Below are 14,427 nucleotides of genomic sequence, written 5' to 3'. Positions count from 1 at the left end.
TCAGTGGAGGCACAGCTTGTAGGTTGGAGTTCCTATGCTATGTGTCTTGTATTGTTTCTAACTCACATCTCTCTCTTCCCTCTCCTCTCTCACCAGGAACACAAAGTCCTCCTGACAGGGACTCCCCTCCAGAACACGGTAGAGGAGCTGTTCAGTCTGCTGCACTTCCTGGAGCCTCAAAGCTTCCCCTCAGAGAACACCTTCATGCTGGAGTTTGGAGACCTCAAGACTGAGGAGCAGGTGAGGCTGTGTGATTCTATCATGTGGTTGTTGGGTTCGTATCAAGTGTGTCGCTGTCAGTGTGAGTGTGTGAGGATTATGTTGTTGGGTTCCTATCAACAAAGTGTGTATGTGAGAAATACTGTGTGTTATAGTTTAGTCTCTGCCTGTTTGCCTGTGTGTGAGTGTGTCCTTTACCATCACTGATCATAATGAATATGATTATTAATACAGAAGCTAATTTGTTTTCATATGGTATCAGGGGACATGAGTGTGTTTTTCCCCACTCACCCCACCTGGTGTTTGAACAGTGTGTCAGTGTGTGTAGATAATGATCCTGTTGGTACAGATGGAACTCTGAAGGAGAATAGAGCACACACCGTCAGTCAGTCAGTCAGTCAGTCAGTCAGTCAGTGAGTGAGTCTGTGAGTGAGTGAGTGAGTGAGTGAGTGAGTGAGTGAGTGAGTGAGTGAGTGAGTGAGTGAGTGAGTGAGTGAGTGAGTGAGTGAGTGAGTGAGTGAGTGAGTGAGTGAGTGAGTGAGTGAGTGATTTGGAAAGTTATGTTAAAGGCCCTGTAGCATTATGCTGATGTAATTACAGTTATTTAGAACCCCTATCATTAACCTCATGGACTTCTTCATCAGTCTGTTAAATGTGAAAAACCCAGCAGCATTGCAGTTCTTGACACACTCAAACCGGTGTTCCTGGCACCTACTACCATACCCCGTTCAAAGGCACTTAAATATTTTGACTTGCCCATTCACCCTCTGAATGGCACACATATACTCCATGTCTCAATTGTCTCAAGGCTTAAAAATCCTTCTTTAACCTGTCTCCTCCCTTTCATCTACACTGATTGAAGTGGATTTAATAAGGGATCATAGGTTTCACCTGGATTCACCTGGTCAGTCTATGTCATAGAAAGCAGGTGTAGGTGAAGGAGAGGAGACAGGTTAAAGAAGGATTTCTAAGGTGTTCCTAATGTTTTGTACACTCAGTGTATTGTACTGGTTTGACAATCATCCCACTGACCGGCCCATGGTCAACCCCTCTTAATCCTGCTAATCCTTCAGCACCTCTAGTTAAAATCATGTGTGTGTGGGTGTGTGAGTGGGTGCGTGAGTGCGTTTCCATTCCAGACTCTCCACATGTTAACCTGTATCTTCCATCTCTCTGTATCCATCTCTCTGTGTCTCAGGTCAAAAAGCGTCACATATTACTGTAAACTGTGTCTGTATGTATGTGTGCGTATGCATGCGTCCATATATGAACCTGCATATCTCGGTCTCTCTCAGGTCCAGAAGTTGCAGGCCATCCTGAAGCCCATGATGCTGCGTCGTCTCAAGGAGGACGTGGAGAAGAAGCTGGCTCCTAAGGAGGAAACCATCATTGAGGTGTGTGTGTGCGTGTTTGCGTTGTGTGTGTGCTTGAGATTGTGTTTTTTTTGTCTTAGTTTTGCTGACTGATGTTGTTTCTGTGTATTGTCCTATATAATTGAATGTTTCTATATAATGTGGTCAGGTGGAGCTGACCAACATCCAGAAGAAGTACTACAGAGCCATCCTAGAGAAGAACTTCTCCTTCCTGTCTAAAGGAGTCGGCCAGGCCAACGTCCCCAACCTGGTCAACACCATGATGGAGCTGAGGAAGTGTTGCAACCACCCCTACCTCATCAAAGGTACTGAACACACCACTACCTGACCCTGACCCCTACCTAACCCTAACTGTAACCAGGGTTGGGGTCAATTCCATTGAAATTCCAGTCAATTCAGAAAGTAAACCAAATTCCAATTCCCCATTTTCCCCATTGAAAAGCATTGAAGAGAATTGGAATTTCAGTTTACTTCCTTAATTGACTGGAATTGACATGGAATTGCCCCAAGCCTGACTGTAACTCAACCTGGTCAACACCATGATGGAGCTGAGAAGCTGCTGTAACCAGCCTTACCTCATTAAAGGTACTAACAGTGATATTGCTACAATCCAGGTTGTGGAACGCTGTATGTAGCCTCTTGTTATATGGAAGGACAGTGTATGCCGTATGGGGAAGGCTGATTTGGGTAATTCCTGCCCATACCGGTAGTAAAGAGCTCTATAGCAGCCCCGGGGCAGAATGAAAACCGCTGAGTCAGAGACATCCTCATTCCTCACTATCTTTCCCTATGGCGCTGTCTGTTTCTCTCACCCACACACCCTCTCTCCTCCCCCCTCCATCTTTCTCCTAGCTGTGTCAGAACTCCTAGAACAGAGAAAGCAGGCCAGGAGGTTGAGGCTCTGGAACAGATAATGGACTAACTTCACCTCTCCCTCATCCCTCCGTTCATCCCACAACCAAAAGCTGCTGTGTTGGTCCATTCCTCTTCCTCTCCCTCTCCCTCCTCCCTGCCCTCCTTACCATAGCTGTAATATCTTTATGTCACTGGTATACTTGTGCTCTGGTTAATCTGGTTTGACACAGTGCTCTCATACAAGGCCAGCCTAGTGAACCTTTGGCCTGTGGTTTGACAGCTGTGTGTGTGTGTGTGTGTGTGTGTGTGTATCAGTTTTAATGAGGGCTAGGACAACTAAAGGATCAGCTTAAGAGTTGATAAACTGCCAAACAGAAATATGAAGGCTTTTTAATTAAGCAGTAAGTCACGAGGGGGTGTGGTATATGGGCTCCTGAGTGGCGCAGCGGTCTAAGACACTGCATCTCAATACTAGAGGCATCACTACAGACACCCTGGTTCTGATCCAGGCTGTATCACAACCGGCCGTGATTGGGAATCCCATAGGGCAGCACACAATTGGCCCAGCGTCGTCCGTGTTTGACCAGTGTAGGCCGTTATTGTAAGTAAGAATTTGTTCTTAATTGACTTACCTAGTTAAATAAAGGTTAAATAAATAAAAAAACGTTGGTAACCAGTTTATAATAGCAATAAGGCACCTCAGGGGTTTGTGGTATATGGCCAATATACCACGGCTAAGGTCTGTTCTTAGGCACGACCTTAGCCATGGTATATTGGCCATATACCACAAACCCAAGGTGCCTTATTGCTATTATAAACTGGTTACCAACGTAAATAGAGTAGTAAAAATAAATGTTTTGTCATACCCGTGTTATACGGTCTGATATACCACGGCTGTCAGCCAATCAGCATTCAGGGCTCGAACCACCCAGTTTTTAATATCCGGTAGTTTTTAGTATGTCAAATAAAAAAATGGGTTGTTGGACTTGATAAGCATTATAGAAGTCCTCATTCTCATATTGTCTTTGGTACCTTTCTTCATCAATGCTGCTTTGTGAGTTTGAGGCAGTGAGCTGTGTGTGTGAGTTGTCTCCTTGGTCATTCAGTTGCTTGGTCATTATCCTTCTAGCCAGTGACCAGAGAGAGAGTTCCTTGTACCGCCACCTCACTCAGGTCCACCCTCTTTTTTCCAGTACCATATTGTACAAAATCTGTTCCATGACTGAGTTGCTATTCCTGTCTGTCTTAAAGTAGGTACTGTATATGAACTGTATACAGATTAGGTGAAAATGGTAGCATGGTACCAGATTGTCATCCAGTCATTTCCCAATAGAAGCCAAACTCTGGTGGCAACAGCGTTAGACGGGGGCCCCGCCCTGCTTGTACAATTGTAGCAGAAACACTGATACCATCACTGACTTTATTTGTCTGTCCATTTCTCCCAGGTGCTGAGGAGAAGATCTTGGAGGACTTCCGAGAGGTGTACAGCCCTGTTGCCTTTGATTTCCACCTGCAGGCCATGGTGCAGTCGGCTGGTAAACTGGTCCTCATAGACAAGTTGCTGCCCAAGATGAAGGCCGGTGGACACAAGGTCCTCATCTTCTCCCAGATGGTCCGCTGTCTGGATATCCTGGAGGACTACCTCATCCAGAGAAGGTACTGCTGCCTGCCTCTCTTCTCGTCTTGTATTACTATGCTCCCAAGTACTCCACTCCAATAGAAGCCTGGAAATCAAGGTTCTCTCCTCAGATATTTCATATTGTGAGATGAGGTAGTTTGAGATGAGATATGTAATGTTTATTACTTTGTCAGTGCATGTAGAATTTTTACCGCCCTCTGCAGTTTCAGCTAGACTGATACGGAAAAAGACAGGAATCATGCTTTTAAGAGGGTAATAGACTTTGTAATTTCCATTTTTCAGCTCCATTTTCAAAGTGACGTATTTATGGTTTATTATCTGGTGTTAGCTAGCTAGCAGTTTTCAGTGCAGAAAAAGCTGAATCACAGTACTTTCCCTTATTAAATTGAATGTAGTTGAAGAGAAATGCTGAATCTCTAAACATTAGCCTCTCTCTCCAGTGACTGTCTGAGAAAGAGCCTTTTAAGCCCTCAGTGCTCATCACTCCATAATGCCACCCAGAGCAGGGAGGTGATAAAGACTGTGTAACAGAAGCAGAAGAATGTACCAAGACCCTTTCATTCAAGGTCTTAATCTCCTGGCTTAATGAGCTTCCTGTTTGCAGGCTAAATGAAAAGGATATTATCCCAGCAGCCCGTCTAAGCTGAGGAAAGCGGGCGACTGGCCTGGTCTGTGTGGTCTCTCTATATCTTCCTCCCTTTCCCTCCTGATATCTCTGTCCTCTCTCTTCTTCTCCCTCTCTCTATCCTCTCCTCTTGTCTCTCTCACTATCCCGGGCCTGGCCCTGTGTTCTTCTCCCCTCCCTGCTTCTTTCTGGCACTCAAACCCCGAACCAAACCAGTGTAAACACACAAGGCGAGACGCTCCGCTCAGTGGCTAGGCAAGGCTTAGCCGGGGTTCAGCGGCAGCTCACAGACTCCCTCGGGGCACTCCCACATCAGACAGAGGGAGAGAGGCGTCTGTGGGCGCGCGGAGGGAAGTGGGTCACTGTAGAGGTGAGGGGTGAGGTGTGTAAGGTGAAGAAGATGAGGGGTAGGATGTGGGGTGAGGCCAGGGCTCCTTGTTCTCTGCCAGAGAGAGGGGGAGGAAGGATGGAAGGAGGAAGAGAGAGCAGAATAGAGAGAGAGGGGAAAAGAGAGACAGGAATGGAGGAAAGGAGAGAACTAGTGAATGTTGTTTTAAAGTGGGTGACAAAAACTAATTCCTGGAAATATTGTGTGGCAATTGGAGGCCTCTTAATGTCGGATGGTTGGTGTTGTATCAGCTACTGTAAAACTCTGTGTCGTACTGTATGTAAATGTTGACATTCATGATACTTGGATGTGACGCTAGAACATTTGTAATTATGTGTACTAGAAGATCCTCCTCCAACCCTGCATGGTCCTGTGTTCCTCAGGTACCTGTATGAGCGTATCGATGGCAGAGTGAGAGGTAACCTGCGTCAGGCAGCTATAGACCGTTTCAGCAAACCAGACTCGGACCGCTTTGTGTTCCTGCTGTGTACCCGGGCTGGAGGTCTGGGCATCAACTTGACTGCTGCTGACACCTGTATTATCTTTGACTCAGACTGGAACCCACAGAATGACCTGCAGGTAAAGACACACACAGACATTTAAAGTGACATCAGCCTCCACTGTAATACAATTAGCAACAAAGGTGTGGTCACTTTCTATTTCAATTCAGTCAATTCAGGAAGTCCTTGAATTGAGAAGTGTCTTTTATATCCTATTATAATAGTTTAACTTTTTAATTGGCACATCTTGGATAGTAAAATGTATGTATGCATGACTAAGTCGCTTTGGATAAAAGCGTCTGCTAAATGGCATATATTATTATAGCAGCAACGATCTTGATCCTGAAGTGATTTTTATTGGACAAATATAAAATATATTAGGCTGGTCATAACCAAGTTATTTTTCATTATTCTCAGGCCCAGGCTCGCTGCCATAGGATTGGTCAGAACAAGTCGGTGAAGGTGTACCGTCTGATCACCAGGAACTCTTACGAGCGGGAGATGTTTGACCGGGCCAGCCTCAAACTGGGCCTGGACAAGGCTGTGCTGCAGAGCATGAGTGGCAGGGAGAACAGCGTGCCAGGAGGAGGGGTGAGTCTGCTGTGTTCGTCATACACACACACTCTACAGCACCTGTATTAGTCCGGTGGATGCTCAGCATTCGGAAAGTATTCAGACACCTTGACTTTTTCCACATTTTGTTATGTTACAGCCTTATTCTAAAATGGATTAAATATTTAAAAAAATCTCAGCAATCTACACACAATAACCCATAATGACAAAGCAAAAACAGGTTTTCAGAGTTTTTTGCAAATGTATTACAAATAAAAAACAGAAATACCTTATTTACATAAGTATTCAGACCATTTGCTATGAGACTCGAAATTGAGCTCAGGTGCATCCTGTTTCCATTGGTCATCGTTGAGATGTTTCTACAACTTGATTGGAGTCCACCTGTGGGAAATTCAATTGATTGGACATGATTTGGAAAAGCACACACCTGTCTATATAAGGTCCCACAGTTGACAGTGCATGTCAGAGCAAAAATCAAGCAATGATGTCGAAGGAATTGTCCGTAGAGCTCCGAGACAGGATTGTGTTGAGGCACAGATCTGGGGAAGGTTACCAAAACATGTCTGCAGCATTGAAGGTCCCCAAGAACACAGTGGCCTCCATCATTCTTAAATGGAAGAAGTTTGGAACCACCAAAACTCTCCCTAAAGCTGGCCGCCCGGCCAAACTGAGCAATCGGGGAATAAAGGCCTTGGTCAGGGAGGTGACCAAGAACCCGATGGTCACTGACAGAGCTCTAGAGTTCCTTTGTGGAGATGGGAGAACCTTCCAGAAGGACAACCATCTCTACAGCACTCCACCAATCAGGCCTTTATGGTAGAGTGGCCAGACGGAACCCGCTCCTCAGTAAAAGCCACATGACAGCACGCTTGGACTCTCAGACCATGAGAAACAAGATTATCTGGTCTAATGAAACCAAGATTGAACTCTTGGTCTGAATGCCAAGCGTCACATCTGGAGGAAACCTGGCACCATCCCTACGGTGTAGCATGGTGGTGGCAGCATCATGCTGTGGGGATGTTTTTCAGTGGCAGGGACTGGGAGACTAGTCAGGATCGAGACAAAGATGAATGGAGCAAAGTACAGCGAGATCCTTGATTTAAACCTGCTCCAGAGCGCTCAGGACCTCAGACTGGGGCGGAGGTTCACCTTCCAACAGGACAACGAGCCTATGCACACAGCCGAGACAACACAGGAGTGGCTTCGGGACAAGTCTCTGAATGTCCTTGAGTGGCCCAGCCAGAGCCTGGACTTGAACCCGATCAAACATCTCTGGAGAGACCTGAAAGTAGCTGTGCAGCAACGCTCCCCATCTAATCTGACAGAGCTTGAGAGGATCTGCAGAGAAAAATGGGAGAAACTCCCCAAATACAGGTGTGCCAAGCTTGTAGCGTCATACCCAAGAAGACGCAATGATGTAATTGCTGCCAAAGGTGCTTCAACAAAGTACTAGGTAAAGGGTCTGAGTACTTATGTAAATGTCATATTTCAGTTTTTTTATATATATACATTGGCAAAAAAATATATATATATATGTTTTTTGCTTTGTCATTATGGGGTATTATGTGTAGATTGATGAGGGAAAAATGATTTAATCCGTTTTAGAATAAGGCCGTAATGTAACAAAATGTGGAAAAAGTCAAGGGGTCAGAATATATTCCGAAGGCAAAAAATGTTAAGTCCATTCTACAAAATGAGAGTGTAGAAAATGGACTAGTCAATATAATAAACACAGCTTTGAGATATCCTCTTAGTGCATCATCGGTGTGTAGGAGGAGCTTAGCTGTTTCTGTCTCTGGATTAGCTGGACTATCAGGAAGAAAGTGTTGAGCAGACATTAGCACCACCAGCTGCATACTAACACACCATGGGTCAGCTGGGGGTTGCTGCTACTCTTTATGATTTAAAAAGGTCTAGCACGTGATCCAGTTCAGCTTCAGTTCAGCTAACTGTCTCTCTCCTCGGCGTTTCTCACGCTAGAGTGTCTGTCTGTTTTTGTGTGGTGTTAATGCATGTGCATGTGTTGTGCACATGTTTGTATGTACAATGATGTAATGTGTAAATAGTCCATCATCAGTTCCCCTAACACCCTCTGTTTCTCCTTCTCCCCCTCCCCTCTCTCCAGCCCACCCAGCAGCAGCTGTCTAAGAAGGAGATCGAGGACCTGCTGAGGAAAGGGGCGTATGGAGCTCTGATGGACGATGAGGATGAGGGGGCCAAGTTCTGTGAGGAGGACATCGACCAGATCCTTCAACGCAGGACCAAGACCATCACCATCGAGTCTGAGGGACGGGGATCTACCTTTGCCAAGGTACCCAGTGACTGAAAGAGCACCACACAGTGGTCATTGTTTGAATGTTGCTATCCTTTTCCTTTCTGCATAACTAGCAGTAGTAACCAGTGTCAACTGTTTACTCTCATGTCACTCTTCATCACAGACTCTCAGCTCTGTTATGAGACTCAGACTTCTCATTGAAGGTGACTCAGGAAGGAACAGTGAATCAGATTATCAAGGTTTAATGGGATTTAATGTCTTCTTCTCTCAGGCCAGTTTTGTGGCGTCCGGAAACCGCACAGACATTTCTCTGGACGACCCCAACTTCTGGGACAAGTGGGCCAAGAAGGCTGAGATTGACATGGACACTGCCAATGGCAGAGTAAGTAATGCTTTAGTTTAAACACTGAACCTGCTCTTTCTGGCCATGATGAGATGTTATATAGGAGATAAGATCAATGCCATGAGTGAATTTGCTACAGTAGTATCTGAGTATCTGTGTGTGTTCCTCTCCTGTTCCACAACAGAACAGCCTGGTAATTGACACTCCGAGGGTGAGGAAGCAGACCCGACCCTTCAGTGCCACTAAGGACGAGCTGGCAGAGCTGTCAGAGGGTGAGAGTGACAACGAGGACAAGCCCAAGCTCCGCCGGCCCCACGACCGCCTCAACAGCTACGGCAGGACGGAGTGCTTCAGAGTGGAGAAGAACCTACTAGTATACGGGTCAGTGGCAGTGACTGGACCAGTTATGCTAGATAATATACAAACCAACATTGATACTAAATAACAATGTTCTTTAAAACTTATATTGGGGACCCACAGGATGTGCAGACTTGAGTTTCAGCCCAGACCAACCACATCTTGTTCTTAGTGTTACTGCTGTACAGTGTTGTGTCTGTACTGAGGCTCTCCTGTGTTGTATATCTATATTGTACAGTATTGTGTCTGTACTGAGGCTCTCCTGTGTTGTCCACCTATATTGTACAGTATTGTGTCTGTACTGAGGCTCTCCTGTGTTGTATATCTATATTGTACAGTATTGTGTCTGTACTGAGGCTCTCCTGTGTTGTCCACCTATATTGTACAGTATTGTGTCTGTACTGAGGCTCTCCTGTGTTGTCCACCTATATTGTACAGTATTGTGTCTGTACTGAGGCTCTCCTGTGTTGTATATCTATATTGTACAGTATTGTGTCTGTACTGAGGCTCTCCTGTGTTGTATATCTATATTGTACAGTATTGTGTCTGTACTGAGGCTCTCCTGTGTTGTCCACCTATATTGTACAGTGTTGTGTCTGTACTGAGGCTCTCCTGTGTTGTCCACCTATATTGTACAGTATTGTGTCTGTACTGAGGCTCTCCTGTGTTGTCCACCTATATTGTACAGTATTGTGTCTGTACTGAGGCTCTCCTGTGTTGTCCACCTATATTGTACAGTATTGTGTCTGTACTGAGGCTCTCCTGTGTTGTCCATCTATATTTTACAGTATTGTGTCTGTACTGAGGCTCTCCTGTGTTGTATATCTATATTGTACAGTATTGTGTCTGTACTGAGGCTCCCCTGTGTTGTATATCTATATTGTACAGTATTGTGTCTGTACTGAGGCTCTCCTGTGTTGTATATCTGTATTGGGTCTGTACTGAGGCTCTCCTGTGTTGTCCACCTATATTGTACAGTATTGTGTCTGTACTGAGGCTCTCCTGTGTTGTCCACCTATATTGTACAGTATTGTGTCTGTACTGAGGCTCTCCTGTGTTGTCCACCTATATTGTACAGTATTGTGTCTGTACTGAGGCTCTCCTGTGTTGTCCATCTATATTTTACAGTATTGTGTCTGTACTGAGGCTCTCCTGTGTTGTATATCTATATTGTACAGTATTGTGTCTGTACTGAGGCTCTCCTGTGTTGTCCACCTATATTGTACAGTATTTGTCTCCAGTGTTAACCCTCTCTCCTGTGTCGTCCAGGTGGGGTCGTTGGAAGGACATCCTGCTCCATGGTCGTTTTAAGAAGCAGCTGACAGAGCGTGATGTGGAGTCTATCTGCAGAGCCCTTCTGGCCTACTGTCTGGTTCACTACCGCGGTGACGACAAGATCAAGAGCTTCATGTGGGACCTGATCGCCCCCTCTGAGGACGGACAGACCAAGGAACTACAGAACCACCTGGGTACGTTACAACCTCTCAATGACCAAACCTCAGGGGTCCAACCACAGATTAGAATCTGGTTCCTCTCAAGGAATTCTTCCTTTAAAGGGCATTTCCCCCTACCACTGTGCTATTGGTTTACTGTTAATACTTTTAATGTGAATTTATAAACCGGTGTCCATAACCACAAATTGTATCTGTGTTCCTCCCTCAGGTCTGTCGACCCCGGTCCCCAGAGGCAGGAAGGGGAAGAAGATGAAGACTCAATCCAGCACGTTTGACATCCAGAAGGCTGAGTGGATCAGGAAGCACAACCCAGAACACATGCTGCAGGACGAGGGATACAAGAAGCACCTCAAACACCACTGCAACAAGTAAGAAGCTACTCTTGGTACTACAGGCCTATAGTATTAAATATATTCAGTACACTTTTAGATTTGTTTTAATGGTATTGTTGCCTAATAGTTAACATTGGAACAAACAACTTGTCTTTGTAAATGTGTCTTAGCTTGGTTTTTATTGATGTTGGAAATAAACATAGGTTCTTGTCTCTGTCATATATAGAGTTGAGGTAAAAAAAAATGGTAAAGTCTCATATTTTGTATTTCCCTCAGTTTTCTTCAGTGTATTGACGCTAGCCTGTGTGAAAACATAATTGTATGTTTTTGTCAGTAGCAGAGATTTGACTCCTGCACATCAACACCACTGTCTGTAATTAAGACAAATTGAAGCAGCCATCTTCTCCATCTGTTGCTTTGCTCTATTAATGACCGTGAATCAGATTATAGATTACACTGCTGAATGATAATCATCTGAATGGGATTTTAACCCAAACTAATAGCTGTCATTGATCTTTTATTGACAGATACAAAAAACAGATTATACTACAGCCAGGGATTTATTATATTTTATATAAAGCTACATAGATGATGGGAAGAAGAAAACAACTCTTACATCCAATGAAATGGTTTGACATATGAACCTATAAGTTAGCAGATAATGGTTGTTGAGATATAAAACATAGATGATGGTTGTTGAGATATAAAACATAGATGATGGTTGTTGAGATATAAAACATAGATAATGGTTGAAGGAGATATAAAACATAGATGATGGTTGTTGAGATATAAAACATAGATGATGGTTGTTGAGATATAAAACATAGATGATGGTTGTTGAGATATAAAACATAGATAATGGTTGAAGGAGATATAAAACATAGATGATGGTTGTTGAGATATAAAACATAGATGATGGTTGTTGAGATATAAAACATAGATGATGGTTGTTGAGATATAAAACATAGATAATGGTTGAAGGAGATATAAAACATAGATGATGGTTGTTGAGATATAAAACATAGATGATGGTTGTTGAGATATAAAACATAGATAATGGTTGTTGAGATATAAAACATAGATGATGGTTGTTGAGATATAAAACATAGATGATGGTTGTTGAGATATAAAACAGATAATGGTTGAAGGAGATATAAAACATAGATGATGGTTGTTGAGATATAAAACATAGATGATGGTTGTTGAGATATAAAACATAGATGATGGTTGTTGAGATATAAAACATAGATAATGGTTGTTGAGATATAAAACATAGATGATGGTTGTTGAGATATAAAACATAGATGATGGTTGTTGAGATATAAAACATAGATAATGGTTGAAGGAGATATAAAACATAGATGATGGTTGTTGAGATATAAAACATAGATGATGGTTGTTGAGATATAAAACATAGATGATGGTTGTTGAGATATAAAACATAGATAATGGTTGAAGGAGATATAAAACATAGATGATGGTTGTTGAGATATAAAACATAGATGATGGTTGTTGAGATATAAAACATAGATGATGGTTGTTGAGATATAAAACATAGATGATGGTTGTTGAGATATAAAACATAGATGATGGTTGTTGAGATATAAAACATAGATGATGGTTGTTGAGATATAAAACATAGATGATGGTTGTTGAGATATAAAACATAGATGATGGTTGTTGAGATATAAAACATAGATGATGGTTGTTGAGATATAAAACATAGATGATGGTTGTTGAGATATAAAACATAGATGATGGTTGTTGAGATATAAAACATAGATGATGGTTGTTGAGATATAAAACATAGATGATGGTTGTTGAGATATAAAACATAGATGATGGTTGTTGAGATATAAAACATAGATGATGGTTGTTGAGATATAAAACATAGATGATGGTTGTTGAGATATAAAACATAGATGATGGTTGTTGAGATATAAAACATAGATGATGGTTGTTGAGATATAAAACATAGCTAAATAGATGATGGTGAAATGTGTTAAACTACAGTAAATAGATGTAGGTTGCTGTCTTTCTAAAGGGGGTTGTTTGGGGGTTTGTCTCCTGCCATCCTGCTTTAGACACAGAGCCATGCAGGGCTTCCACAGAAAGTTCCCCATTGTTCCCAGAGCAGTAGTGCTGAAGCCAGGGATCGTCCGATGGGAGGCACGCTGGGCAAACAGGGACACGCTCTGTGGCTTTGCTGACCTCCGCGTTTTCCCCTCAGGGAGGAATGTGGACTGACGTGGGGATGGGGCATGCACAGGCATGGCCCCCTACTGTCCCTGTCCCACACAGAGATCCAGAACCCTGTCCTTAGAAGATATGTGTTCAATACTGTGTAGCTACTAGTACTGGCATGTTAGGAAATGTAAGGTTAAGACTGACAAGGTCTGTGTTCTGTTGGGATATGTGTAACATTCTCAGTATGACTTGTGCTAGTACATGTCATATATATGATCTGCATGTGATTGTGGGTGTGTGTTTACCTTTATGTATCTGACTGTTTGTATCATGTGCTTGTATAGTAAATACAGTATGTACATGAGTGTGTGGGTATTTTACAAGTGTGTGTGTACGGTTGTGTGTGTGTGTGTGTGTGTGTGTGTGTGTGTGTGTGTGTGTGTGTGTGTGTGTGTGTGTGTGTGTGTGTGTGTGTGTGTGTGTGTGTGAACTCACGCTCATGTGCATGTATGAGCTCTATGTCTGGTGCAGAGAGGTTCCCTTCTCTGTCAGATACCTCCCACACTCCAGGCTGTCTGTCTGAGTGTAAGAGAGAGAGAGAGAGAGCGAGAGAGGGAAAGAGTGATGTAGGGCCTTGCTGACAGCTACAGGAAACAGCAGCTGCTGCGGGGAGACCCAGGGCACAGCCCCTCAGAGGCAGGGAGGGAGGGGAGAGGCCTGGACCTGAGCCTCACCACTGGAGCTCACAGCTCTGCCTGTTCTCATGTCACTCCCTTTCCACTAGTGTCATACTGGATGTGTAAAGCTAGGGCCACACACACCATCTGAAGAAATCTACACTGGACCTTTTAACCTGCCACAATTAGATTTTCTCAGACCCTAGCTTAAGAGAGGAAGGGAGACTAGAATGTATGCCAGTCCATCACAGATCAGGCATACCATACCCCACCCACCACCCTCCACCTTCTACCTCCTGACTGATGCCTGGCTGGGTGCGTCATGGAAACAGCATCTCTCCTCTGACTCAGCCTGCCTCTCTCTTCTCTCCTCTCCCTGCCAGCCCAGAGATCACATCATATCACACCGCTCATCTCTATGGCACAGACACTGTCTCACTCTCTACTCTCTATGGCACAGACACTGTCTCACTCTCTATGGCACAGACACGGTCTCAGTCTCTACTCTCTATGGCACAGACACTGTCTCACTCTCTATGGCACAGACACGGTCTCAGTCTCTATGGCACAGACACTGTCTCACTCTCTATGGCACAGACACTGTCTCGCTCTCTATGGCACAGACACTGT

The 14,427-nt window shown here is 43.9% G+C and overlaps 1 protein-coding gene across 7 annotated transcripts in view; it reads left to right on the top strand.

Moving 5' to 3' along the window:
* Positions 1–14,427, top strand: part of LOC106587586 (ATP-dependent chromatin remodeler CHD9) — a 127,755-nt gene that overhangs the window by 93,841 nt on the left and 19,487 nt on the right. For all 7 annotated transcript variants that reach the window (XM_082969598.1, XM_082969599.1, XM_045708563.2 and 4 more), the window contains 11 exons: positions 97–240; positions 1,515–1,613; positions 1,741–1,897; positions 3,893–4,103; positions 5,483–5,678; positions 6,017–6,190; positions 8,298–8,483; positions 8,719–8,829; positions 8,975–9,171; positions 10,417–10,616; positions 10,810–10,969. In XM_082969598.1, coding sequence (XP_082825724.1) covers positions 97–240; positions 1,515–1,613; positions 1,741–1,897; positions 3,893–4,103; positions 5,483–5,678; positions 6,017–6,190; positions 8,298–8,483; positions 8,719–8,829; positions 8,975–9,171; positions 10,417–10,616; positions 10,810–10,969 — 1,835 coding nt within the window. The remainder of the gene's footprint in view (positions 1–96; positions 241–1,514; positions 1,614–1,740; positions 1,898–3,892; positions 4,104–5,482; positions 5,679–6,016; positions 6,191–8,297; positions 8,484–8,718; positions 8,830–8,974; positions 9,172–10,416; positions 10,617–10,809; positions 10,970–14,427) is intronic.

Source organism: Salmo salar, chromosome 26, assembly GCF_965601325.2.
Source record: "Salmo salar chromosome 26, fSalSal1, whole genome shotgun sequence".
NCBI lineage: Eukaryota > Metazoa > Chordata > Actinopteri > Salmoniformes > Salmonidae > Salmo > Salmo salar.
Note: the sequence above shows the minus strand (reverse complement) of the source record. Positions and strands in the feature narration are given on the sequence as shown.